Source organism: Xenia sp. Carnegie-2017, unplaced genomic scaffold, assembly GCF_021976095.1.
Source record: "Xenia sp. Carnegie-2017 unplaced genomic scaffold, XeniaSp_v1 HiC_scaffold_23, whole genome shotgun sequence".
NCBI classification, from domain to species: domain Eukaryota; kingdom Metazoa; phylum Cnidaria; class Anthozoa; order Malacalcyonacea; family Xeniidae; genus Xenia; species Xenia sp. Carnegie-2017.
The window spans coordinates 10,347,907-10,375,194 of record NW_025813486.1 but is presented as its reverse complement, the minus strand read 5'-3'; the positions used below and the strand labels follow the sequence as shown (position 1 = coordinate 10,375,194).

Genomic DNA, 27,288 nt, shown 5'->3' with positions numbered 1-27,288 from the left:
CAGTGATTTGGTGAATTCATTCATTTTATATTCGATTAATCTGACCTAAACATACGACAGTGATGATACTGCCATTAGAAGTTTACCGTGACATTTTATTGCTGCTGCCTTTCGAAGATGCTATGCGATATATGTTAGTGTGTAAAGCTTGGATGGTGAGCCGTGAGCGTTGATTTGATTCTTTCAACTCGAACTGAAAGTCCGAAAGTACCATGATTCAACTTCATTCTCTTTGATATTTAGGCGATGTTAAACGAAAAGGGTTTTTGGAAGATTTATATGGTGAAACACTTCGATTTTCGTGTGAAGTCAAATTTGTCAAAGCAAATGTTGGCTATCTTTGCAGGCGAGCAATGGGGAAATAAGGACCCAGAATATGAAAAGTTAGTACAGTAAAATTTTTTTTTTTTTGAATCTTTTTCTGGTCAACTGGTGGGTCTTTCTTAATTAAAGAATTCACAGACTGAAGATTTTTATAAATAGGATTGAAGTATTTAAAATCTTAGTGTAGTATATCTTTTAAAACATATTTTCTATCATCTACAGTTTATACCTGTGCAAAAGTATTCCTAACATGTACACTACCGCTCGCGTATTTGTTAACATAATTTTGCGTATGATACGCGTATCATACGCGTATCATTCTCGTATCATACGCGTATCGCTCTCGTATCATACGCGTATCATTCTCTTATCATACGCGTATCATTCTCGTATCATACGCGTATCGCTCTCGTATCATACGCGTATCCTTCTCGTATCATACGCGTATCCTTCTCGTATCATACGCGTATCGTTTCATTTTATACGCATGTCGTTCTCGTGTCATACCCGTATTACTTTCTTAATATTCTCGTATATGGTTTCAATATAGTTTGGTTTCGATTTGTGATAGTGTTGTTGTTTCCATGTCCTAAACTTAACCCTTTAGATGCTGAAGTTTTTCTTCAATATAGTTTTTCAAAAAACCATGACTTATGTTATCATAATTAGTTTCCGTTTTTATATAAGAATGTGTCACAAACTATTCAGCTATGTCATTGATGAGTCATATGTATACTTAGATACGACGTGAGACAATAGCAGCTCATTGCAAAAGCAACCCAAAATTTATTAATGCATAACACAGGGGCGGATCCAGCTTCTGGGCTGACCGTGGCCCTGTGACGTAGCAAGCGCCTTCGGCGCGAGTCAACGCTAGGGGGTCTGGGGGCAACGCTAGGGGGGTCTATAATCTCATCTAAAAAAAATTCTAATATCGCCATTTTCTTAATTCTGTTCGGATAGAAAAATAAAAATTTTACTTACCTTGTGGTGTCTGATGTAAAATCAACGCAGTTTCTGTACCTTTCTGTAATCACAGAATTGTTGCCGCAGGAGTGAGAGAAAGATGAAGCATGTTATTTTTGCTGTGAATAACCAAAAGACAATTCACTACAAAAATATAATTCCCCATCATTGTTGCCCCATCAAATGGTCTTTTTCGAAAAGCAGCAAGGATGCTTTTGCTAACAGCCATAAAGATGGCAAGACTAATAAAAGCAATGTTCAAAGGTGGTCTTCTTCCAACCACAGCAAAGATGTTTATCCAACAACCGTAAAGATTGCAAGATTAATAAAAGCAATGTTCAAAGGTGATCTTCTTCCAACAGCAGCAAAGATGTTTATCCAACAATCGTAAAGATTGCAAGATTAATAAAAGCAATGTTCAAAGGTGATCTTCTTCCAACAGCAGCAAAGATGTTTATCCAACAATCGTTATGCTGGGACTCGATGACAGGATGGGTAGAATAGTATTTTGCATTTTCAAACATTTCAACACTAGTTAGGAATCTCAAGTAAATAGAGAGAGTCTCATTCCCAACTAATGCAATAGAACATGCATTGAACAGACAATTCCCATTGGCTAAAGTACTAAAAGAAAAATTAGTATTTAAGTATCAATGGCTGCTTTGTTATACCAAGCTATACCTGGAAACAAATCTGCTAGACTGACTCTGACATTAGAATAAATAAGGGTAACCAATACAGTTAAAGATAGACTAATAATATTGAAATTGAGAAAGTTATTTTCTCTTTGTGTTAATTTGGTAACATCATGATAAAGTCAAAGTCACAGGCAGGTAGTCTAAGATTTGGAACTAGTCTAGGCATGTCGAACAGGATTCAGACGACTTATTGATTCCATCTACTATAGCATCAATATTCTATATAACCCGTGAAAGAAAGTGACAGTTATTCAAAATGATATGTCAGTTTCTTTAACCAGGGGATAACATAAAACGCCAGGAATACAAGGATAATACATTATTGATTGGGTTAAATTTTAAAAAGGACTAGCTTTGACTAATATTGAAGTAAAACATTTTTTTTTAACAGACAGTAACAATTAAAATTATTTAGGCCGTACATTAGACAGACTGAGTATGCAAAATAATGACAGCTTTAGACATATATTTTACATGATACACTAAATATGAATAGCTGAAAATTAACGGATTGATCATATATTTCAGGCCAAGATGTCAAACGTAAATAAAAATATAAATTAATACCCCAATACATGTAAATTCTTACCTAACAGGGACATTGGGGCCTGATCTTTCAATTTGGCTTTCAGGGAACTGCATTTTTGAAAATAAACAAGTTCGTAGCATAATATCGCCAGTAGAATTTATACGACGAAGCCTTTCCTCGTTGATTATTTTACCACAGTGTTGTCTCAAGTTAGACAATTCACCAGAAATAATTTCGCAAGCGTTCTCTTTCTGAAAGGTTTGGACGAGCTTTTCAAGAACATCGATCTTTTTAGAAGTTTCCATTGATCCTAATCGCTGAGTAGAACTAGAAGTAGCGTTTTTTCAAGTCGACAAGAACCGAGCTATTGCATGACTTGTATTTATTGCGCAATCAAAATACATTCACCGTGGCTCACCGTGGCGCACATGACCAAAACGTTCCCTGTGATTGGCTTGCAACGCTGCACCGTGGCTGAAGGTTACTATATTTAGCAACTATTGCGAAATTTTCTGAACGCTGACCGTGGCTCTTCATTCTGAGATTGCAGGTTCGAATTTATGAACATATTCCGAGCATATTCATGGCGTATTCGGCAAGATTCGAGACGCTTTCGGTGATTTTACAGTTCAGAGTTTAACTGGATGATAATACTATTTTAACAAGACGTTTAATTTGAAGTTTTTGTTCTGTTAACACAAATTTTTGACAAAAAAATTACAAAATTCATTCAATTTTTGCTTTTGATCGAATTTTGCTGTATTTGAGCAAAATTTTTAATCATGAAAAAGTCAACCATGGAAAAACTTAAGTGGCAGAATTCTGACCGTGGCTCAAGCCACTTTCGCCATGGCCTAGATCCGCCCCTGTAACATATACATGTATATATAAGATCATCTATTAAAAAATTCTTTTGCTATATCGTGCCTTTAAACTATTTCGTGAATAAAATATTTTAAGAGTATACTGACACTTTTTTATGTCATCATTGTGCTACAAAGCAATTGTTAGTGTGTCGTTTCTTATGTTTATAGCACACGCAACTTTGAATGAATCTCAAAACAAACTAATCACAATGACTTTCCGTTTTCATAGGATGTGTCACAAACTATATACGTCATTGATGAGTCATATGTATACTTAGATACGACGTGAGATAAACACATTTCATTGAAACTAAAACAACCCAAAATTTATGGATGCATAACATACATGAACTTGAATGGTATCATTTGTAAAAACCCAGTTGCTTTATTGTTCCTTTTAACTCCTTCATGGTGAAAATTTCTTAAGTGTATATTGATGACATCTATATGTCACCATAGTGCCGCTCATTACGATGAAGAAAGTTCTATCAAGTATCACAGCGTTTCATCCTCGTATCATACGTACGCTTATCGTTCACGCATCATACGCTCATCATACGCGTATCGTTCTCGTATCATACGCGTATGTTTTTCGTATGATACGCGTATGTTTTTCGTATGATACGCGTATGTTTTTCGTATGATACGCGTATCATACGCGTAGCGTATGTTAACAAATACGCGAGCGGTACTGTATGTCATGCATCCATTTTCATCAATGTGGAAATGTGGTGTGGTCCATCCGTTTGGATTAGATCCTCTTGCCGGAGATGTTAAAACATTGCAAGGATTAGTCCACTGCCTTAAGATTTTAAGATATATGAAAAGAGAAGCAGCTCGCCTTGACATGATGATTGGTGAGTCAATAATGCATTCATTAAAGTTGTCAATTTAATTGAGCTGATGTATTTGTCCATTATAGATATAATTTATGCTAAAATATATATGATGAGGAGAATCTGCATTTTTTAATAATCTAAGTCTGGCATTATGTTCCAACTTGCAAGCAAAATTGACATATTGCACAAGATAATTGCTTATTTTATGGCAAAATATTTTGAGAAATTTGCAATCTGATTCCTTTAACAACTTAGCCGTACAGTGCAAGCATTACGGTACAAAATTGAAATGTTTTTATGCAAGTGCAATTATAATTAAATTGTACTATCTGGCCAGTTGATGTTTCATTTGAATGGGGTTTTTCCTATTTAAAGCTATTGTTTGCAAAACTAGTTGCTTTGTACAAACTTTTGTTGCACAGAGTTTGCAAAGACAGTTGCAACAAACCATTGTACACTTTTATCTATACAGTTAAACAGAGCAAGGGATTATTTTCTCAAAGGGAAGATGTACATATAGTCCTTTAATTTGCAAGAAAAGATTGTAAATGACCTTGAGACAAGATATTTGTATAGTTGTGCTATGACATGCTCTTTTGATTATCAACTTACTCTATTTCACTACAACCTTTTAATAAAGGATTAAAGATAGTGAACCTTTTCTAGTTCATTAAAAAAGATATTGATTACGTATAATATCATGTATCGCCTTAAAAAAAGCAATTGTCATTGGTGAGGTTGCAAGGCAAAATACAATCTTGTAGAGCCAGAATTAAGTTGCTAAAAGCAATAAAGAAACTTTGCATGGCTATAAAGTTGATGAATTCTTCCAGAATTGTTCAACATGTTTTCCGCAAAGAAAATCAAAATACAGTTTAGTTATTTTGAAATATCTGTGCAAGGAAGGAGAAATGGGCAAGAAATATTTTATTATGAATTTTTCATTTGATGATGGTTGTGTTTCCTCAAATTTAAAGGATTTCAATGCCCATCAAGTATAGCACTCTGGCCAATTGATGTTATTGTTTTTCCATGGAATAAGGAGGAAGTTCCTGAACCATTAGAGATCATGGATGGAGTCTTTAAACTTCATCCAGAAATCTGTGAACGTTATTTTACCTTTCCCAAAGAAAAGGGCCAAGTGTTAAAGGAAATGTTATATTTTCATGTGCCATAGGGAGATTCTAGACAAAAAATGATGAAGATGATGATCATGATTTATATCAAAAGCCTTGTTTGAATTCAATTTTTGGCATGGATTTTCCCAACGAAAATGAGCAATGGGTAATTAAAGAATCAAGAGAGTTCTATAAATGGCTTCAATCCTATATGTATCCATCACTTACAGTTTGTATTGGTGAAGCTGTAATAAGTCCATACCTTGTCTTAATGATCTCTCCTCTCGCACCTGGTTGGCTTGGTGGCACAATAACAGGTGTACTCAGTTCACATAGTTATGAAAATTATTGACAATTATACATAGACTATATATATTTGTTGATAAAGTATTGCTTTATGCTGTGCAAACTATCTTTATTTTGCATACCTTTGGATAGAATAGCACTCTGTGTTACACAACATTACTATTGTATATATTATTACTTTTTATTGTTGTTTATAAGATGCTAACTTTCTTTTCATTCACATGCCAGTTGATGGTAGAAACGCTGTATACTACAGTCCCAAAAAATGGGACACTGTAGAAATCATCTATCATTCGATCTCATTGTTCGTAAACCTTTGTTGAACGCGGTGATTGCGCAAAAGGGATTTTTATGAAATTTTATGTATACAAACAGCGGATTGGGAATAGTGATCACATGATTTCTATTGTTTCTCTTTGGGACACCCTGTGCATACATTAATATTGGGTGAAGTTGTGCTTTATTTGAGGGAAATTTTCTTTCATTCAACTACTGCTGCAAAACGTTTTTGGTTTTCTTATATATTTATTATTTTATCTTATTTTATTATCTATTTTGTAGAATTATTTGTATTAAATTTAAAATGCGGAAGAATTTTTTTTACTGAACACGAACTGTGGGGTGAGGAAGTCCCCCCTCACCCAATACTTTTGCATCTATTTTGCATTTTTATTAAGTTGTCCGACAACTTGAAACATTTCAAAGGCTTTTGCGGCCGATAGCCGTCCAATCAAAAATAAGTTATGTGGTTCTCGTGAGTTTAAGCCGACGAGTTCGAGTGCACTTAAAAGATTCAATTGGGTTGTGAATTGAACTGAATTCACATGATTCAGACTACTATACAAAAAGACAGGTGAAAAATTCACTGTTATTCAGGATATACGTTTGCAACCGAACCGAATCCACTTTTAAGTGTCCCGCTCGTGAAAGCAAGATGTTGGAAACGTACAAAGGCAATGCTGGAGATGGCGTCGTAATATAATCCATAGTCCAAAAAATGGCATAAACTTCAAATCAGCATTTCCATTTTCAAGTAAGTTTCCATCTCTAAAGATTTTCTAGTGCTGGAAAGGAAAATCTAAGGAAGGGGGAAAATCTAAAAATTCTAGGGATTTTTTCGAAAATATTATTAAGTATCGTTTTGAATATCTCAGTAAATTATCAATTTTATTTGATAAAAAATAGCTATGTTTTTAAATCAATTTTCTCAGTTTTCTTTCGTTTGCATAAAGTTTTTGAGCAACTGGATTTAGGAATGACGTTGCGTGAAGTTAGAACTGTGAGCAATTAACTTTTTTAAAATAAGGTATTTTACTTTTTAGGGTTTGAATTTTAAAGATTTTGTAATGAAGCGGGCAAGTGGGACAGCAATAGACAGTCTCGATACGATACTTGCTCTGAATATAAAGCCTTGTCCAAACGTATCCGGATATTTAAAAGTACTGATATATTTTCTCCGTACTTAAAAAAATTGCGTCCACAAGTATATTCTTAAATCGTATTTACCGTCCACACAAAACCTTCGTTTTTGAAAATACTCGGCCACGGGTGGACAAGGCCTGAGAGTGACAGATCAAAATAAACTGTTTGCATCCAATGCGCATTGTAAATTTGCAAAAAAAAGAAAGTCTAATGCACGTAATGGAAATAACAAAATTCAAAAGAGTGCATGTCAAACTTCACCAGTGAGATAACTTTTATGAACGATTTTTCTATAAATGTGAAATAATTTTTAAGTAAACAATGTATACAGTGATTAAAGTAAATGGTTTGCACCCGGGAGTATCGTTATATGTTTGTAAATGATGATCGTCCAGGTTAATAAAGTACTGAGAAGGACTGTTTTTGTTGTTGTTGACTGACGTTTCGACAACCTTAGCCCTAGTCATCTTCAGAGTCAAATGAGGAGTAAACGTCAGGTAAGCCGTATTTGTTATCTGGTTCTAACGTCATTGTATTGTGTGTACAGGAAATGTGTATTGTCATTGTGGATTAGTGTGAAGTGAAATATTTTATTTTTAGTTGTGATGTGTGATTTCGGTGTGACGTTTTTAGTTGTAATGTGTGGGTGTCAATTGTGTATTGCCATTGTGAATTAGTTTGAAGTGTAATGTTTTTAGTTGATCGTTTGTTTGTATTGTGAATAAGTCGTTTGTAAGGTGCCGGTAATTGCTGTGATCTGTTCAGGGGGGTTTGTTCCAAGTTGGTATACCAACTTTCTAATGTAAGCCGTTGTCTATAGTCAGTACTGTAAGTGATGCATTTTGCTGAGTCCCAGTCAATGTTGTGCTTTCTTAGTAGCTCGTTTGTGCTCAGTAAGTCTTATGTTTAAGTTCCTGCCAGTTTCCCCGATATAGGAGGCGTGGCAGTCGGAGCAATTTATTTTCTAAACTGCACCTTGTCGTTCATTGGGTTGTTCTTTGTCCTTTATGTTCGTTAGTACTTGTCGTAACGTTGTGATTGGTTTATGTGCGACACGTATGTTGTATGGTCGTAAGATACGCGAGATAGTCCCAGACGTACCTTTGATGTAAGGTATCGTTGCTCTTGTCACTGAGATGTTCGTTTCGTTGGGTTCGTTGGGTTTGTAAGGGTTGCGTTTGATAAAGTCGGAGTTATAGTTGTTTTTGTCAAAAACACGTTTGAGATAGTTGTTTTCGTTTTGTAGAGCGACCGGTGAATCACATATGATTTGTGCAGGTCTTGTTAATGTTCTGATTGGGGTGGCTTTGTGTGATGTAGGGTTGTAAGATGATTGGTCTAGTAGTCGGTCAGTATGTGTTGGCTTGCGATAAGCTGTTGTTCGTAGTTTTTGATTGTCATGTTTTACCAAACAATCGAGAAAAGGAAGAGTTCCGTTTTCTTCGACATCTTTGGTAAATTGTATGTGGCTGTTCTTTTTTTTGATGAGAGTATGAAAGTCATTAATGTCGTCTGCATGTAGTGCTGTGATTGTGTCATCTACGTAGCGAAACCAAAAAGGTAGTGCATGTTTGTAAGTCGTGAGCGCCCGTTCCTCTATAGATTGCATTACAATTTCAGCAACTACAACAGAAACGGGCGAGTCCATTGCTGTCCCATGTAGTTGTTTGTAGTGTGTTCCTTTGTACTGGAAGTAAGTCGAGTTGAGGCAGAGCTCCAGTAACTCCATAATGTCTTCTGTCGGTAATGGCAGTACGTCCGTGGTGTTTGTAATGAGGGTTTTTGTACAAGTAAGTGCCAGATTAAGTGCAATACTGGTGAACAGTGATTTCACATCAAAAGACACTAGTATATAGTTGTCCGGTATTTGTATAGTGCACAGTTTTTTAATGAAAGTTTCAGTGGATTGTAGCTTGTGTTTTGATTTGTTTGTAAGTGGTTGCAGTATGTCAGTCAAGTACTTTGAAAGTTCGTAAGTAGGCGAACCACAGAATGATACAATTGGTCGCATGGGTATTTGTGGTTTGTGGAGTTTTGGTAGTCCGTATAGTCTGGGTGGTCGTGGTACTGAACATCTGAGTGGATAGTAAATACGTTCAGATATAATGTTAGATTTTCTCATAGCAACAGCAAGATCTTCTCTATCGTGTCCGTCAAACAGACACAACCATTTAGTGTGAGGATAAATTTTCTAATTTCATCAAGATACTTGTTTTGTGATTTTTGTTTAAAGATTTGAAAACATCTAAGCCCACCCTCTCTTTACTCAATTTGCTTTGGCTCATTTTTCCTCGTGTGAAACTTATTTTTGTACTTTTCCGACGACTTACTCATCTCATTTGTCTTTTTCTTAGCCAAGCAGTTCTTTTTCTCGTGTCTTCTGTTTGCTTCACTTAGTTTTGACAATTTTTCTTTGACCTTTTGTTAGTTTGTTTCAATGCCAACTTTTCTTCTTGTTTCAGAACATATCTTTTTTGCTTGAGCAGATTGGAAGTGGCTGGCAAAGCTGGTCGAGTCTCTTCTTGCTCTTCAAGTTTGTTATAAAGTTCTTTATCCCCATTTTCCTGTATAATGTTCTTAATCACTGTATACGTTTGTAAATGATGATCGTCCAGGTTAATAAAGTACTGAGAAGGACTGTTTTTGTTGTTGTTGACTGACGTTTCGACAACCTTAGCCCTAGTCATCTTCAGAGTCAAATGAGGAGTAAACGTCAGGTAAGCCGTATTTGTTATCTGGTTCTTACGTCATTGTATTGTGTGTACAGGAAATGTGTATTGTCATTGTGGATTAGTGTGAAGTGAAATATTTTATTTTTAGTTGTGATGTGTGATTTCGGTGTGACGTTTTTAGTTGTAATGTGTGGGTGTCAATTGTGTATTGTCATTGTGAATTACTTTGAAGTGTAATGTTTTTAGTTGATCGTTTGTTTGTATTGTGAACAATGCATCAGAACATAAGCCACCACAATGTGATGCATTGTGATGTAGTGTGCTGCATTAAGATGCATTGTGATGGATTGTGAAGAATTGTGATACATTGTGATACATTGTGATACATTGTGATACATTGTGATGTAGAGTGATGCATTGTGATGCATTGTGATGTATTGTGATGTAGTTTGATGCATTGTGACGCATTGTGATGAATTGTGATACATTGTGATGCATTGTGATGAATGTGATGCATTGTGATGCATTGTGATGCATTGTGAGCATTGCGATGCATTGTAATGTATTGTGATCCAATGTGATGCATTGTGATTCATTGTGATGCATTGTGCTGTAGTCTGATGTAGTGTGATGCATTGTAATACATTGCGATGTAGTGTGATGTATTGTGATGCATTGTGATTAATTGTGATGCATTGTTCGGCATTGTGATGCATTGTGATGCATTGTGATGTATTGTAATGTAGTTTGATGCATTATGATTTATTGTGCTGCATTGTGATGAATTGTGATACATTGTGATGCATTGTGATGCATTGTGATGCATTGTGATGCATTGTGAGTATTGCGATGCATTGTAATGTATTGTGATCCAATGTGATGCATTGTGTGTTGTGTGATGCATTGTGATGGATTGTGATACATTGTGATGCATTGCGATACATTGTGATGTATTGTGATGCATTGTGATGCAATGCGATGCATTGTAATGTATTGTGATGTAGTGTGATGCATTGTGATGCATTGTGATGCATTTTGATGCATTGTGATGTAGTGTAATGCATTGTGAGGAATTGTGATGCATTGTGATGCATTTTGATGCATTGTGATGTAGTGTGATGCATTGTGATGGATTGTGATACATTGTGATGAATTGTGATACATTGTGATGCATTGTGATGCATTGTGATGTAGTGTGCTGCATTGTGATGCATTGTGAATGATTGTGATGGATTGTGATGGATTGTGATTCATTGTGATACATTGTGATGAATTGTGATACATTGTGATGCATTGTGATGCATTGTAATGTAAGGTGCTGCATTGTGATGCATTGTGATGGATTGTGATGGATTGTGATGGACTGTGATACATTGTGATACATTGTGATATTGTGATGTATTGTGATACATTGTGATGTAGAGTGATGCATTGTGATGCATTGTGATGTATTGTGATGTAGTTTGATGCATTGTGATGCATTGTGATGAATTGTGATACATTGTGATGCATTGTGATGAATGTGATGCATTGTGATGCATTGTGATGCATTGTGAGCATTGCGATGCATTGTAATGTATTGTGATCCAATGTGATGCATTGTGATTCATTGTGATGCATTGTGCTGTAGTCTGATGTAGTGTGATGCATTGTAATACATTGCGATGTAGTGTGATGTATTGTGATGCATTGTGATTAATTGTGATGCATTGTTCGGCATTGTGATGCATTGTGATGCATTGTGATGCATTGTGATGTATTGTAATGTAGTTTGATGCATTATGATTTATTGTGCTGCATTGTGATGTAGTGTGCTGCATTGTGATGAATTGTGATGAATTGTGATGCATTGTCATGCATTTTGATGCATTGTGTGAAGTGTGATGCATTGTGATGGATTGTGATACATTGTGATGAATTGTGATACATTGTGATGCATTGTGATGCATTGTGATGTAGTGTGCTGCATTGTGATGCATTGTGAATGATTGTGATGGATTGTGATGGATTGTGATGGATTGTGATACATTGTGATGAATTGTGATACATTGTGATGGATTGTAATGTAAGGTGCTGCATTGTGATGCATTGTGATGGATTGTGATGGATTGTGATGGACTGTGATACATTGTGATACATTGTGATATTGTGATGTATTGTGATACATTGTGATGTAGAGTGATGCATTGTGATGCATTGTGATGTATTTTGATGTAGTTTGATGCATTGTGATGCATTGTGATGAATTGTGATACATTGTGATGCATTGTGATGAATGTGATGCATTGTGATGCATTGTGATGCATTGTGAGCATTGCGATGCATTGTAATGTATTGTGATCCAATGTGATGCATTGTGATTCATTGTGATGCATTGTGCTGTAGTCTGATGTAGTGTGATGCATTGTAATACATTGCGATGTAGTGTGATGTATTGTGATGCATTGTGATGAATTGTGATGCATTGTTCGGCATTGTGATGCATTGTGATGCATTGTGATGCATTGTGATGTATTGTAATGTAGTTTGATGCATTATGATTTATTGTGCTGCATTGTGATGAATTGTGATACATTGTGATGCATTGTGATGCATTGTGATGCATTGTGATGCATTGTGATGCATTGCGATGCATTGTAATATATTGTGATTTAATGTGATGCATTGTGTGTTGTGTGATGCATTGTGATGGATTGTGATACATTGTGATGAATTGTGATACATTATGATTCATTGTAATGTATTGTGATGTATTGTGATGCATTGTGATGCATTTTGATGCATTGTGAGCATTGCGATGCATTGTAATGTATTGTGATCCAATGTGATGCATTGTGATGCATTGTGATGGATTGTGATACATTGTGATGAATTGTGATACATTATGATTCATTGTAATGCATTGTGATGCATTGTGATGCATTGCGAGCATTGCAATGCATTGTAATGTATTGTGATCCAATGTGATGCATTGTGATTCATTGTGATGCATTGTGCTGTAGTCTGATGTAGTGTGATGCATTGTAATACATTGCGATGTAGTGTGATGTATTGTGATGCATTGTGATTAATTGTGATGCATTGTTCGGCATTGTGATGCATTGTGATGCATTGTGATGCATTGTGATGAATTGTGATGCATTGCGATGCATTGTAATGTATTGTGATTTAATGTGATGCATTGTGTGTTGTGTGATGCATTGTGATGTATTGCGATACATTGTGATGTAGAGTGATGCATTGTGATGCATTGTGATGTATTGTGATGTAGTTTGATGCATTGTGATGCATTGTGCTGCATTGTGTTGAATTGTGATACATTGTGATGCATTGTGATGCATTGTGATGCATTGTGATGCATTGTGATGCTTTGTAATGTATTGTGATGTAATGTGATGCATTGTGATCCATTGTGATGCATTGTGTTGCATTGTGATGTAGTATGCTGCATTGTGATGAATTGTGATGAATTGTGATCCATTGTTATGCATTGTGTGTTGTGTGATGCATTGTGATGGATTGTGATACATTGTGATGCAATGCGATACATTGTGATGTATTGTGATGCATTGTGATGCATTGCGATGCATTGTAATGTATTGTGATGTAGAGTGATGCATTGTGATGCATTGTGTTGCATTGTGATGTAGTATGCTGCATTGTGATGAATTGTGATGAATTGTGATGCATTGTGATGCATTTTGATGCATTGTGATGCATTTTGATGCATTGTGATGTAGTGTGCTGCATTGTGATGGATTGTGATGCATTGCGATGCATTGTAATGTATTGTGATGTAGTGTGATGCATTGTGATGCATTGTGATGCATTGTGATGTAGTGTGCTGCATTGTGATGTAGTGTGCTGCATTGTGATGAATTGTGATGAATTGTGATGCATTGTCATGCATTTTGATGCATTGTGTGAAGTGTGATGCATTGTGATGGATTGTGATACATTGTGATGAATTGTGATACATTGTGATGCATTGTGATGCATTGTGATGTAGTGTGCTGCATTGTGATGCATTGTGAATGATTGTGATGCATTGTGATGGATTGTAATGTAAGGTGCTGCATTGTGATGCATTGTGATGGATTGTGATGGATTGTGATGGACTGTGATACATTGTGATACATTGTGATATTGTGATGTATTGTGATACATTGTGATGTAGAGTGATGCATTGTGATGTATTGTGATGTAGCTTGATGCATAGTGATGCATTGTGATGCATTGTGATAAATACTTGCCAAATTAAAGTCGTCATTTTCGCTTCTGATAAGAATACAAATGGTTGACTTAACTTAACATTTCAAATTGATTTTGAAACAAAAATCCTTCGTCTTATTTCGAACAAGTTTGTGTACTGTAGAGTTGCTCACTCCTTCAAATTTGCGAATTAAGTTTCACAGCGTTGTGAAGTCGAAATAATCGTAAATTTTCGTCCAAAATACTCTTCTTATCTTTTTATAGTTTTTTAAGAAAATTGACCCGATCAGAAACGCTTAAAAGACAAAATATTGCAAAAACTGTGATGATGTAATAAAAATCTATAGAAAAGGGTCCCATTTTTGATTCGGGCAGTTTACTTCCGGCTTCAATTTTTGATAGAAATTTTGTATTAGTTGCGTTATCCAGTCTATAATGTCTATTTCAGATCAGTGGCTATTCCCCGATGCATGGTATTATTGGTATAAATATTACTAAGAAAAGCAGGTCGAAAATAAAATACAATTCGTGATACAGAATGCAAATTAAACTTCCAATTAAACTTTAAAAGTAAGCTTTGCACCAGCCACATGGACAGTTTGAGATTTACTCGAACAACACTGGTTCCAGATGTTGGTCAGTTCAGTGATTTGCTGAATTCATTCATTTCATATCTGACTAATCTGACCATAACATACGACAGTGATGATACTGCCATTAGAAATTTATCGTGACATTTTATTGCTGCTACCTTTCCAAGATGTTATGCGATACATATTAGTGTGTAAAACTTGGATGGTGAGCCGTGAGCGTTGATTTGATTCTTTCAACACGGACTGAAAGACTGAAAGTACGATGATTCAACTTCATTCTCTTTGATATTTAGGCGATGTTAAACGAAAGGAGTTTTTGGAAGATTTATATGGTGAAACACTTTGATCTTGATGAAAAATCAGATTTATCAAAGGAAATGTTGTCTCTCATTGCAGGCGAGCCATGGGAATGTACTGACCCAGAATATGAAAAGTTAGTGCAGTAAAATTTTCTTTTCTTTGAAATGATTCGCTTGTGTATGTAAGTCATTTATTTTTGCTATGCAAGCTACGTCATAGCCGCCCTGTCGGATGATTTTAACAAAGGAATTTCCTTCTTTACAATGCAAATTTCATCTAACATGGCAAGATAACTAGTGGGTCTTTCTTAATTAAAGAATTTACAGGCTGACAGTTTTTATAAATAGGATTGAAGTATTTAAAATTGTATTATAATATAGCTTTTAAATCATATTTTAAATCATCTAAGGTTATACCTGTGCAAATGTATTCCTAACATGTATGTCATGCGTCCATTTCCATCAATGTGGAATTGTGGTGTGTTCCATCCGTATGGATTAGATCCTCTTGCCGGAGATGTTAAAACATTGCAAGGATTAGTCCACTGCCTTAAGATTTTGACATATATGAAATGTGAAGCAAGTCGCCTTGGCATGATGACTGGTGAGTTGAAATTATCAATGTCTTATTCATAATGGCTTTTTGGATGACTGTTACATTGTTTCTGCAAGCTCATAAGTTTACTACAAACTTTTCAATTCAATGATTTTGTTGTGTGGGAGGCTTCTGTTTGGATTAGACTTTAGTAGTTCAGGGTGTCACTGTACCATGTCAGACCAATCTTTTAAATCAGTTACTTATATGGTGTAAGTGGAATATATTTATGCAATACATGTTTGACCTCTACTTTGGGGCAAATTTGCATTTTCATACATAAACTTGTTTTGTGGTACAAGCATGATTGAAAGGTCTGATGTGGATAGTTGAGATGGGGTTGAGGTTGTCCATCGTAGATATAATTTATGCTAAAAATATCTGATGAGGAAAAACTGCATGTTTTAATAATTAAATCTACAGCATAAACTGTAAATTTTCTCTGTCAAGTCTGGCATTCTGTTGCAACTTGCAAGCAAAATTGACATCTTGCATAGGGCAATTGCTCTTTTTATGGCAAAATACTTTGAGAAATTTTCAATCTGATTCTCTGAGAGCTAATAACGCTATAGGCCAAGCAACAAAATGCAAAATTTAAATGTTTTAATGCAAGCGCAATAATAAATTATACCATCTTGCCAGCCTATGGTTGATTTGAATGGTTTGACAAACCAGTTGCTTTGACCAAACTATTGTTCCACAGAGTTTGTATAGACAGATGCAACAAACTATTGTACACTCTTCTATTCAGCCAAATAGAGCAAGGCATTATTTGCTCACAGGAAAGATATGCACATTATCCTAAAAAGGTAAGATTGTAAAATGACCCGGTGACAAACTATTGTATAGTTATGCTACAATATGTTATGTATATACTATATAAACTATATATATGTATAAATTTTGATTATAAATTTACTTAGTTTCACTGCAACCAATAATAAAGATAGTGGGCCTTTTCTAGTTCTTTCAATTAAAAAATATTGATGCATGTATAATTATCACCATAAAAAGAGCAATTGCCATGGTTGATGCTACAAGGCAAAATACAGACTTGTCTAGAGCTACAATTAGGTTGCTAAAAGCAATAAAGAAATTTTGTATGGCTAAAAAGTTGATGAATTTTTCCAGAGTTATTCAACATGTTTTCCGCAAAGAAAATCAAAATACAGTTTAGTTATTTTGAAATATCTGTGCAAGGAAGGAGAAATTGGCAAGAAATATTTTATTATGAATTTTTCATTTGATGATGGTTGTGTTTCCTTAAATTTAAAGGATTTCAATGCTCATCAAGTATAGCACTCTGGCCAATTGATGTTATTGTTTTTCCATGGAATAAGGAGGAACTTCCTGAACCATTAGAGATCATGGATGGAGTCTTTAAATTTCATCCAGAGATCTGTAAATATTATATTAATCATCCTGAAGAAAAGGGCCAATTGGTAAAAGAAATGTTATATTTTCATGTGCCATCAGGAGATTCTAGAGAAAATGATGAAGATGGTGATCATGATTTATATCAAAAGCCTTGTTTGAATTCAATTTTTGGCATGGATTTTCCCAACGAAAATGAGCAATGGGTAATTAAAGAATCAAGAGAGTTCTATAAATGGCTTCAATCCTATATGTATCCATCACTTACAGTTTGTATTGGTGAAGCTGTAATAAGTCCATACCTTGTCTTAATGATCTCTCCTCTCGCACCTGGTTGGCTTGGTGGTACAATAACAGGTGTAGTCAGTTCACATAGTTATGAAAATTATTGACAATTATACATAGACTATATATATTTGTTGATAAAGTATTGCTTTATGCTGTGTAAACTATCTTTATTTTGCATACCTTTGGATAGAATAGCACTCTGTGTTACACAACATTACTATTGTATATATTATTACTTTATTATTTTTTATAAGATGCTAACTTTCTTTTCATTCACATGCCAGTTGATGGTAGAAACGCTGTACACTACAGTGTCCCAAAGAATGTGACACTTGTTCCTAAACCTTTGTTTAACGCGGTGATTGCGCAAAAGGGAATTTAATGAAATTTTTGTATACAAACAGCGAATTGGGAATAGTGATCACATGATTCTATTGTTTCTCTTTGGGACACCTTGTGCAACATTAATATTGGGTGAAGTTGTGCTTTATTTGAGGGAAATTTTCTTTCATTCAACTACTGCTGCAAAACGTTTTTGGTTTTCTTATATATTTATTATTTTATCTTATTTTATTATCTATTTTGTAGAATTATTTGTATTAAATTTAAAATGCGGAAGAATTTTTTTTACTGAACACGAACTGTGGGGTGAGGAAGTCCCCCCTCACCCAATACTTTTGCATCTATTTTGCTTTTTTATTAAGTTGTCCGACAACTTGAAACATTTCAAAGGCTTTTGCGGCCGATAGCCGTCCAATCAAAAATAAGTTAGGTGGTTCTCGTGAATTTAAGCCGACGAGTTCGAGTGTACTTAAAAGATTCAATTGGGTTGTGAATTGAACTGAATTCACATGATTCAGACTACTATACAAAAAGACAGGTGAAAATTCACTGTTATTCAGGATATACGTTTGCAACCGAACCGAATCCACTTTTAAGTGTCCCGCTCGTGAAAGCAAGATGTTGGAAACATACAAGGCAATGCTGGAGATGGCGTCGTAATATAATCCATAGTCCAAAAAATGGCTTAAACTTCAAATCAGCACTTCCATTTTCAAGTAAGTTTCCATCTCTAAAGATTTTCTAGTGCTGAAAAGGAAAATGTAAGGAAGGGGGAAAATCTAAAAATTCTAAGGATTTTTTCGAAAAGATTATTAAGTATCGTTTTGAATATCTCAGTAAATTATCAATTTTATTTGATAAAAAATAGCTATGTTTTAAATCTTTTTTCTCAGTTTTCTTTCGTTTGCATAAAGTTTTTGAGCAACTGGATTTAGGAATGACGTTGCGTAAAGTTAGAACTGTGAGCAATTAACTTTTTTAAAATAAGGTATTTTACTTTTTGTGTTTGAACTTTAAAGATTTTGTAATGAAGCGGGCAAGTGGGACAGCAATAGACAGTCTCGATACGATACTTGCTCTGAATATAAAGCCTTGTCCAAACATATCCGGATATTTAAAAATACAGATGTATTTTCTCCGTACTTAAAAAAATTGCGTCCACAAGTATATTCTTAAAATCGTATTTACCGTCCACACAAAAACCTTCGTTTTTGAAAATACTCGGCCACGGGTGGGAGTGAGAGTGACAGATCAAAATAAACTGTTTGCATCCAATGCGCATTGTAAATTTGCAAAAAAAAGAAAGTCTAATGCACATAATGGAAATAACAAAATTCAAAAGAGTGCATGTCAAACTTCACCAGTGAGATAACTTTTATGAACGATTTTTCTATAAATATGAAATAATTTTTAAGTAAACAATGTATACAGTGATTAAGAACATTATACAGGAAAATGGGGATGAAGAACTTTATAACAAACTTGAAGAGCAAGAAGAGACTCGACCAGCTCATCTTTGCCAGCCAATTCCAATTTGCTCAAGCAAAAAAGATATGTTCTGAAACAAGAAGAAAAGTTTGACATTGAAACAAACTAACAAAAGGTCAAAGAAAAATTGTCAAAACTGTGATGCATTGTGATGTAGAGTGATGCATTGTGTGATTAGGTGTAGGGCAGTATCATTCTGTGTGATGTATAGCCATAGAATGTAATGCATTGTGATTGATGTAGTCGTGTCCTGTAATGTCAGTGTCTGGGATTTATTAAAAAGTACTATGATACACAGTTCTGTAATCTAATGGAGTGCGCATCAAGATAACAAACGATGACGCACGCTGTTGTGTGACGTTACGTAATGTATCACAAACTTTTATACTGTTTAGCCAAAAAATATATAGTGCATGGTGTAACGCTGTGAAATTTGATTCGAAAATTTGAAGGAGTGAACAGCTTCGATATTATACATTATTCTTCACTGAAAACCAATTCGAAATACAGATTTAATGATACTAGACTAAAGTTGTGTAGAAATTATGTACTTGGTTGTACTTTCCTCTGAGTTAGTGGCATTATAGGATCTACACTACAAAAATTGTTACTTATTTCAAGACCAAAATACTTTTATGATTATAATACTTGTATGACAAGATGCAAAAATTTAATAAATACTCTTAAATCAAATTTAAATAAGAGACTACAGAAATCTTTCAATATAGAAGACTGGAATATGCTTCCTGATAAATGAAGACACTACTGAGAAGGAAGTATTTTTAATGAACAATAGCAAATAGCAATGTTGGCCATATGTAAAAAGATTTTAAATTAAACTAGATTAAATCAAAAGTCAAGCTTTCAATTGGGCATGTGTTTAAAACTACATGTTATAATAGGCTTGGTCAATTACTCCCCAAATACAAAACGGTTCAGCAGTGTAGGAGTTGTTTTTCTTCCCAAATTTACTTATAAGTAAACCAGTGTTCACAGGCCATACTCAAATAATCCCAGTATGTTTTTCTGTGTAAATAGTTTTTTTGGCTCAGTTGGTTGAAAAGAACAAGTTTTCCCAAATCATGTGCCCAGTATTTGTTAGAAACATTGTTCATATCCCTTAAAATGTCAGTTAAACTTTGATCAACATCACACAAACTCGTTCTTATAAACAACAAATAACTTTCTAACATATAGAACCCACAAACAGACCAATTAGTCTTATACCTATGAATTTATATATCATATGGTTTTAAAGACTTACCAAATTAAAGTCGTCATTTTCGCTTCTGATAAGAATACAAATGGTTGACTGAACCTAACACTTCAAATCGATTTTGAAACAAAAATCCTTTGTCTTATTTCGAACAAGTTTGTGTATTGTAGGGTTGCTCGCTCCTTCAAATTTGCGAATCAAGTTTCACAGCGTTGTGAAGTCGAAATTATCGTAAATTTTCGTCCAAAATATTCTTCTTATCGTTCTATAGCTTTGTTAAGAAAATCGACCCGATCAGAAACGCTTAAAAGACAAAATATTGCAAAAACTGTGATGCTCTAATAAAAATCTACAGAAAAGTGGGTCCCCATTTTCGATTCGGGCAGATTTACTTCCGGCTTCAATTTTTGATAGAAATTTTGTATTAGTTGCGTTATCCAGTCTATAATGTCTATTTCAGATCAGTGGCTATTCCCGCGATGCATGGTATTATTGGTATAAATATTACTAAAGAAAAGCAGGTCGAAAATAAAATACAATTCGTGATACATAATGCAAATTAAACTTCCAATTAAACTTTAACCCTGGAGGGCCCAAGGGGTCATATATGACCCCACGATTTTCATGGGCCGATTTGAACCTATGCGTTTACACACAATAAATATTGACCCTATTGGGCCAAAGTCCCATATATGACCCCTTATTCGTGGAGGTCTGGTAGCTATTGCATATGCTATGTCAGCAGAATATTTTCACAAAGATGGCGTCCTTTGCCCATGAGTGTGTTGATGTTTGTTGCTGAATTTCAAGGCTCCATCATGCTTTTTATAGGGACTTTGTGAGAAAATCACTGCACACTGATAAATATTTAGCTCTTCCTTTATCTTTCAGTAGTTTTTTGTGCAGTATTGTTGCTTTCTTCATGAAATAAATTCAATTTGAAATATACGGGTCATATATGACCCACTGGGCTTTTACGTCAGGTGAGCCTCTTATTGCCTTGTTGATATATAAGCAGTTTATATTCAGCGTATGAACTATATTGTAGACGTTTTGTCGAATTGTTTGTTAAATACAAATTTCTTATTTGTATATATGAATTCATTTTGTAAATTTTCAGTGTTTAAATCTTTTCCTCTACATTGTATTAGTCAATCATGTCCACAAAGAACAATGATTACACAACCACCGATGTTCTCGCAATTCTTGATGGTGACAAAAGCGATTTCAGTGAGGGTGGTTATACTGATTGGTCTGAAGATGATAGTATGTCTTGTGGGGACAAATCATGGAGCTTGGCTGAGGCTGGTTTTCAGAATGAACCAGTATTGAGTGGCAACGAAGATGATGGTTGCAATGGCAATGGTGAAGATCCCGAGGTTTATAATAGTGCTGAGGACATACCCTTGACTGCCAGATTAGTCAACAACAAGAATCGCAGTGTCCAGTATATATGGAAAAAGAAAACATTCGAGCCACAGAGTGACAAATTTCAAGGAAAAACTGTGACGGCCACAGATCCTATTGGTTTGTCTGAAACGCCATTACAGTATTTCAAGCGATTCATTACTGACAAAATGTTAGAGCATATTGTGGAGCATACCAACCGATATAGCACACTGAAACATGGAAGATGTGCCAATGCATCTTTGAAAGAAATGGAGCAGTTATTAGGTATGTATTTCAAAATGGGTCTTGCTGAAATGCCATCTTACAAAATGTATTGGGAAAATGGAACTAGATACCCAGCAGTTGCTGATATTATGAGCAGGAACAGGTTCAAGCTGCTTTTGGGTACAATTCATTTTGTGGATAATGAAATTGTTACTGATGACGAGAAGAAAAACAAGCTTTGGAAAGTTTAACCATTCTTGGAAATGTTTCGCATGCAATGCCTTCAAGTCATTCCAATTCAGCATCAGTCAATTGATGAAATGATGATTCCATAAAAGGCAAGTTTGGCAACATTCGTCAGTATGTAAAAGGCAAACCCCATCCCTGGGGATTCAATGTTTGGTGTAGGTGCTCACCGAGTGGCTTGCTACATGACTTTGAAGTCTACCAAGGAAGAGTTGAGGGGAGAAAAAAGAGTGAATATGGTGTTGGTGGCTCAGCTGTTTTGAAATTGTGCGAAACTCTAGAAAAACATGCTCAGTATAAAATATATGCTGACAACTTTTTCACCTCTATCAAGCTGATTGAGAAGCTTTCAGCAGATGGATTTTTATACGCTGGAACAGTGAGGCAAAACTGTTTGGGCAAAGCTCTGAAATCCAAGCTTTACCAGAAAAGATCTCAGTCGAAATGGCAGAGGCTCCTACGATGTTAGAGTTGAATCCACCAGAAATATCGTCTGCCTCAGGTGGCTTGATACCAGGGCAGTCACCATGTTATCCAACTATGCTGGCGCTGAACCAATTGACCAAGCTCGTCGTTGGGATAAAAGTACTAAAGCATACATTCCAGTGAACCGACCTTATGTGATCAAGGAGTATAACAATTATATGGGCGGCGTAGACATGTTAGATTGTCATATTTCCAAGTGCAAGTTGTCACCAGATCACGCAGATGGTACATGATTCTGTTTTGGCATTTCATCACTCTTGGTATGATAAACGCATGGCTCATTTACCAGCGCGATTGTGAGCTGTTGAAAGTGACAGGGAGTGACGCTGAAGCTCCGTGAATTCCAGGCAATGGTTGCACAAGGTTTGACGGACGTTGGAACCAGCAAAAACGTGGTAGACCATCTGAGGAGAAGTGTACCCCAAAGGTGGTAAGAGTAGAACCATGTCAGACGTACGATATGACCAAGCTGCACATTGGCCATATGGAAAAAAGACGTAGATGTGCTGTATGCAAAACGATAAAACGGATACATACTGTGAAAATGCAACATTCCACTATGTTTCAATGAACGCCGAAATTGTTATAAGGTATATCATGTAAAATAGTTTTGCCATGTTCAAATCTTTTAAATTACCCATTTATATATTTTACCAGACACATACAGTTTTATCATAGTTCTTTTTTTTATAAACGGTTACAATTTTAATAAACAGTCATTATTTTGTTGTTAGTGTATTGTATTACTTAACACCCACGAAGGCCCAATGGGTCACTTATGACCCATTTGCCCAATTTGTTCGGATTGCACGAAATTCTTAAAAAAGACCTCTGTTATGTTTAACCGGCCCATAGTAAGTGTTCTTGACTGATAAAAAATTTTTTTCTTACGTAAGCAAATTTTGGGCCCTCCAGGGTTAAAAGTAAGCTTTGCACCAGCCACATGGACAGTTTGAGAGCTACTCGAACAACACTGGTTCCAGATGTTGGTCAGTTCAATGATTTGCTGAATTCAATCATTTCATATCTGACTAATCTGACCATAACATACGACAGTGATGATACTGCCATTAGAAATTTATCGTGACATTTTATTGCTGCTGCCTTTCCAAGACGTTATGCGATACATATTAGTGTGTAAAACTTGGATGGTGAGCCGTGAGCGTTGATTTGATTCTTTCAACACGGACTGAAAGACTGAAAGTACGATGATTCAACTTCATTCTCTTTGATATTTAGGCGATGTTAAACGAAAGGAGTTTTTGGGAGATTTATATGGTGAAACACTTTGATGTCGATGAAAAATCAGATTTATCAAAGGAAATGTTGGCTCTCATTGCAGGCGAGCCATGGGGATGTACTGACCCAGAATATGAAAAGTTAGTGCAGTAAAATTTTCTTTTCTTTGAAATGATTCGCTTGTGTATGTAAGTCATTTGTTTTTGCTATGCAAGCTACGTCATAGCCGCCCTGTTGGATGATTTTAACAAAGGATTTTCCTTCTTTACAATGCAAATTTCATCTAACATGTCAAGATAACTGGTGGGTCTTTCTTAATTAAAGAATTTACAGGCTGACAACTTTTATAAATAGGATTGAAGTATTTAAAATTGTATTATAATATAGCTTTTAAATCATATTTTAAATCATCTAAAGGTTATACGTGTGCAAATGTACTCCAAACATGTATGTCATGCGTCCATTTCCATCAATGTGGAATTGTGGTGTGGTCCATCCATATGGATTAGATCCTCTTGCCGGAGATGTTAAAACATTGCAAGGATTAGTCCACTGCCTTGAGATTTTGACATATATGAAACATGAAGCAAGTCGCCTTGGCATGATGACTGGTGAGTTGAAATTATCAATGCTTTATTCATAATGGCTTTTTGGATGACTGTTACATTGTTTCTGCAAGCTCATAAGTTTACTACAAAACTTTTCAATTCAATGATTTTGTTGGGTGGAAGGCTTCTGTTTGGATTAGATTTTAGTGGTTCAGGGTGTCACTGTACCATGTCAGACCAATTTTTTAAATCAGTTACTTATATGGTGTAAGTGGAATATATTTTTTTGCAATACATGTTTGACCTCTACTTCCGGGCAAATTTTCATTTTCATACACAAACTTGTTTTGTGGTACAAGCATAATTGAAACGTCTGATGTGGATAGTTGAGATGGGGTTGAGGTTGTCCATTGTAGATATAATTTATGCTAAAAATATCTGATGAGGAAAAACTGCATTTTTTAATAATTAAATCTACAGTATAAACTGTAAATTTTCTCAGTCAAGTCTGGCATTCTGTTGCAACTTGCAAGCGAAATTGACATCTTGCATAGGGCAATTGCTCTTTTTATGGCAAAATACTTTGAGAAATTTTCAATCTTATTCTCTGAGAGCTAATAGCGCTATAGGCCAAGCAACAAAAGGCAAGATTTAAATGTTTTAATGCAAGCACAATAATAAATTATACCATCTTGCCAGCCGAAGGTTGATTTGAATGGTTTGACAAACCAGTTGCTTTGAACAAACTATTGTTCCACAGAGTTTGCAAAGACAGTTGCAACAAACCATTGTACACTCTTCTATTCAGTCAAATAGAGCAAGGGATTATTTGCTCACAGGAAAGATATGCATATTATCCTAAAAAGGTAAGATTGTAAAATGACCCGGTGACAAACTATTGTATAGTTGTGCTACAATATGTTATTTATAAACTATATATATGTATAAATTTTTATTATAAATTTACTCAACCAATAATGAAGATAGTGGGCCTTTTCTAGTTCTTTCAAATAAAAAATATTGATGTATGTATAATTATCACCTTAAAAAGAGCAATTGCCATGGTTGATGTTACAAGGCAAAATACAGTCTTGTCTAAAGCTACAATTAGGTTGCTAAAAGCAATTAAGAAATTTTGTATGGCTAAAAAGTTGATGAATTTTTCCAGAGTTGTTCAACATGTTTTCCGCAAAGAAAATCAAAGTACAGTTTAGTTATTTTGAAATATCTGTGCAAGGAAAGAGAAATGGGCAAGAAATATTTTATTATGAATTTTTCATTTGATAATGGTTGTGTTTTTAAAGGATTTCAATGCTCATCAAGTATGGCACTCTGGCCAATTGATGTTATTGTTTTTCCATGGAATAAGGAGGAACTTCCCAAACCAATGGAGATCATGGATGGAGTCTTTAAATTTCATCCAGAAATCTGTGAACGTTATTTTACCTTTCCCGGAAAAAAGAGCCAAGTGTTAAAGGAAATGTTATGTTTTCATGTGCGATCAGGAGATCCTGGAGAACAATGTGAAGCTGCTGATCATATTTTATATCAAAAGCCTTGTTTGAATGCGATTTTTGGCATGGATTATCCCAAAGAAAACGAGCAATGGAAAATTGAAGATTCGAGAGTCTTCTATGAATGGCTTCAATCTTACATGTATCCTTCACTAACAATTTGTATTGGTGAACCTATAATATGTCCATTCCTTGTCTTAATGGTGTCTCCTCTCGCACCTGGTTGGCTTGGTGGCACAATAACAGCTGTAGTGTCCAGAAAAAAAGTTGACACTGTAGAAATCATCGATCATTCGATCTAATTGTTCGTAAACCTTAGTTGAACGCGGTGATTGCGCCAAAAGGAATTTAATGAAATTTTCTGTATGGAGCAGCGGATTGGGAATAGTGATCACATGATTTTTATAGTTTCACTTTGAGACCCCTTTTGCTTACATTACCATATTGGGTGAAATTTTGCTTTATGTGAGGGCTCTCTTTCATTCAACAACTGCGTAACGTTTTTGTTTTTGTTATATATTTATTATTTTCACTATATTTTATTATCTGTACGCGTAGAATTATTTACATCAAAATTAAAATGCCGGAGAATCATTTTACTCCGAAAGTAAAATGATTCTCAAAAAAATAAATGGGACCGGAAGTTGGCTCATCTGATTATGACCTTCTTGGGGGGTATCGGTCCCACTTAACTATACTTTTGTATTACAAAATCACAGTTTGCGTTTTTATTTGTTCTACAAACTTTTGATTAGAGCAAATTTTTGTGAAAGGGACAGAACAACCGGCAAAGATATTTAATCCTAAAAAGTTTGTCTTATTGGCTTTATAACGGCAGAAAATTGAGATGGTGCAAGGTCGACTTGAATTGTTTTGAAACAAACTGGAGATTATATGATGCTGCTGCTTCTTGAAATATGTCCTTTTAGAATCCTACTACTGCTACCAAAATTTCATCTGCAATGACGTTTATGGAAGATTGCTACAAATTTACTTATTTAACAACACTTTGTTGTTCACATCGCTAAAATCATAATAATCTCAAATTATGTCTTTATTATAACAGTGAAGAAACAAAACAAATCGACATAGAAAAATAACTAGAAAGACGTTTTGATGAACAAAAGTAAGTTGAAAACGGTATCATCAAACTCTACGAGACGTACATCATCAAAATATGCGAATCAAAGTACGTCTGTTGTCATTAAGCGAAGCGAAGTTTTCAACCAGTTCCTACGTGAACAACTTCACTATCGATGAATATGTTGAAGATATGAATGTCTTTGTTCTTACTTTGTTGTAAATTTGTAATTTAAGTATTCATCTTCTAAAAATGCCTCGCACGGCTGAAATTATCCTCGTCACCTTCAACTTTCAAATTTTCAACCTTTAACTTTTCAACACAACTTGCCATCTTATTTTTCAGTCGTTACAAAGCAAAAAAAAACAGAGCTTCAGAGTTAAAACTCTCTACTGGTTTTCCTCTACATGTCA

At 35.1% G+C, this 27,288-nt stretch overlaps 3 protein-coding genes and 1 long non-coding RNA gene across 4 annotated transcripts; 3 read left to right on the top strand and 1 right to left on the bottom strand.

The window, feature by feature from the left end:
- The first annotated feature begins 14,420 nt into the window (after positions 1–14,420).
- On the top strand, positions 14,421–17,631 carry LOC124448841. The gene is made up of 4 exons (XM_046999818.1): positions 14,421–14,750; positions 14,839–14,978; positions 15,255–15,448; positions 16,715–17,631. Exons 1-4 carry the CDS (start codon positions 14,658–14,660, stop codon positions 17,203–17,205), a joined length of 918 nt encoding a protein of 305 aa, XP_046855774.1. The 5' UTR covers positions 14,421–14,657; the 3' UTR covers positions 17,206–17,631.
- Positions 17,632–18,709: 1,078 nt separating this feature from the next.
- LOC124448843 lies at positions 18,710–20,507 on the bottom strand. Its single transcript, XR_006949278.1, has 2 exons — positions 20,196–20,507; positions 18,710–19,001 (listed from the first exon to the last, which is right to left on the bottom strand). It is a non-coding gene; the product is annotated as an uncharacterized LOC124448843 (long non-coding RNA).
- A 415-nt stretch (positions 20,508–20,922) lies between these two features.
- Positions 20,923–22,272, top strand: LOC124448842 (piggyBac transposable element-derived protein 2-like). Its single transcript, XM_046999819.1, has 2 exons — positions 20,923–21,130; positions 21,299–22,272. Exon 2 carries the CDS (start codon positions 21,305–21,307, stop codon positions 22,010–22,012), a length of 708 nt encoding a protein of 235 aa, XP_046855775.1. The 5' UTR covers positions 20,923–21,130; positions 21,299–21,304; the 3' UTR covers positions 22,013–22,272.
- A 1,154-nt stretch (positions 22,273–23,426) lies between these two features.
- On the top strand, positions 23,427–26,339 carry LOC124448840. The gene is made up of 4 exons (XM_046999817.1): positions 23,427–23,644; positions 23,733–23,872; positions 24,150–24,343; positions 25,585–26,339. The coding sequence occupies exons 1-4, from the start codon at positions 23,552–23,554 to the stop codon at positions 26,094–26,096; spliced, it is 939 nt and encodes a 312-aa protein (XP_046855773.1). The 5' UTR covers positions 23,427–23,551; the 3' UTR covers positions 26,097–26,339.
- Positions 26,340–27,288: the final 949 nt, after the last annotated feature.

What these genes read in the sequence shown, in the direction of transcription:
- LOC124448842 (XM_046999819.1), top strand. Translation starts at nt 21,305, where the DNA reads ATGTCCACAAAGAACAATGATTACACAACCACCGATGTTCTCGCAATT.
- LOC124448841 (XM_046999818.1), top strand. Translation starts at nt 14,658, where the DNA reads ATGATACTGCCATTAGAAATTTATCGTGACATTTTATTGCTGCTACCT. An exon ending in TAGTGTGTAAAACTTGGATG is followed by an intron (nt 14,751 to 14,838) that starts GTGAGCCGTGAG and finishes TTTGATATTTAG; the next exon opens with GCGATGTTAAACGAAAGGAG. An exon ending in ACTGACCCAGAATATGAAAA is followed by an intron (nt 14,979 to 15,254) that starts GTTAGTGCAGTA and finishes AAATCATCTAAG; the next exon opens with GTTATACCTGTGCAAATGTA.
- LOC124448840 (XM_046999817.1), top strand. Translation starts at nt 23,552, where the DNA reads ATGATACTGCCATTAGAAATTTATCGTGACATTTTATTGCTGCTGCCT. An exon ending in TAGTGTGTAAAACTTGGATG is followed by an intron (nt 23,645 to 23,732) that starts GTGAGCCGTGAG and finishes TTTGATATTTAG; the next exon opens with GCGATGTTAAACGAAAGGAG. An exon ending in TCGCCTTGGCATGATGACTG is followed by an intron (nt 24,344 to 25,584) that starts GTGAGTTGAAAT and finishes GTGTTTTTAAAG; the next exon opens with GATTTCAATGCTCATCAAGT.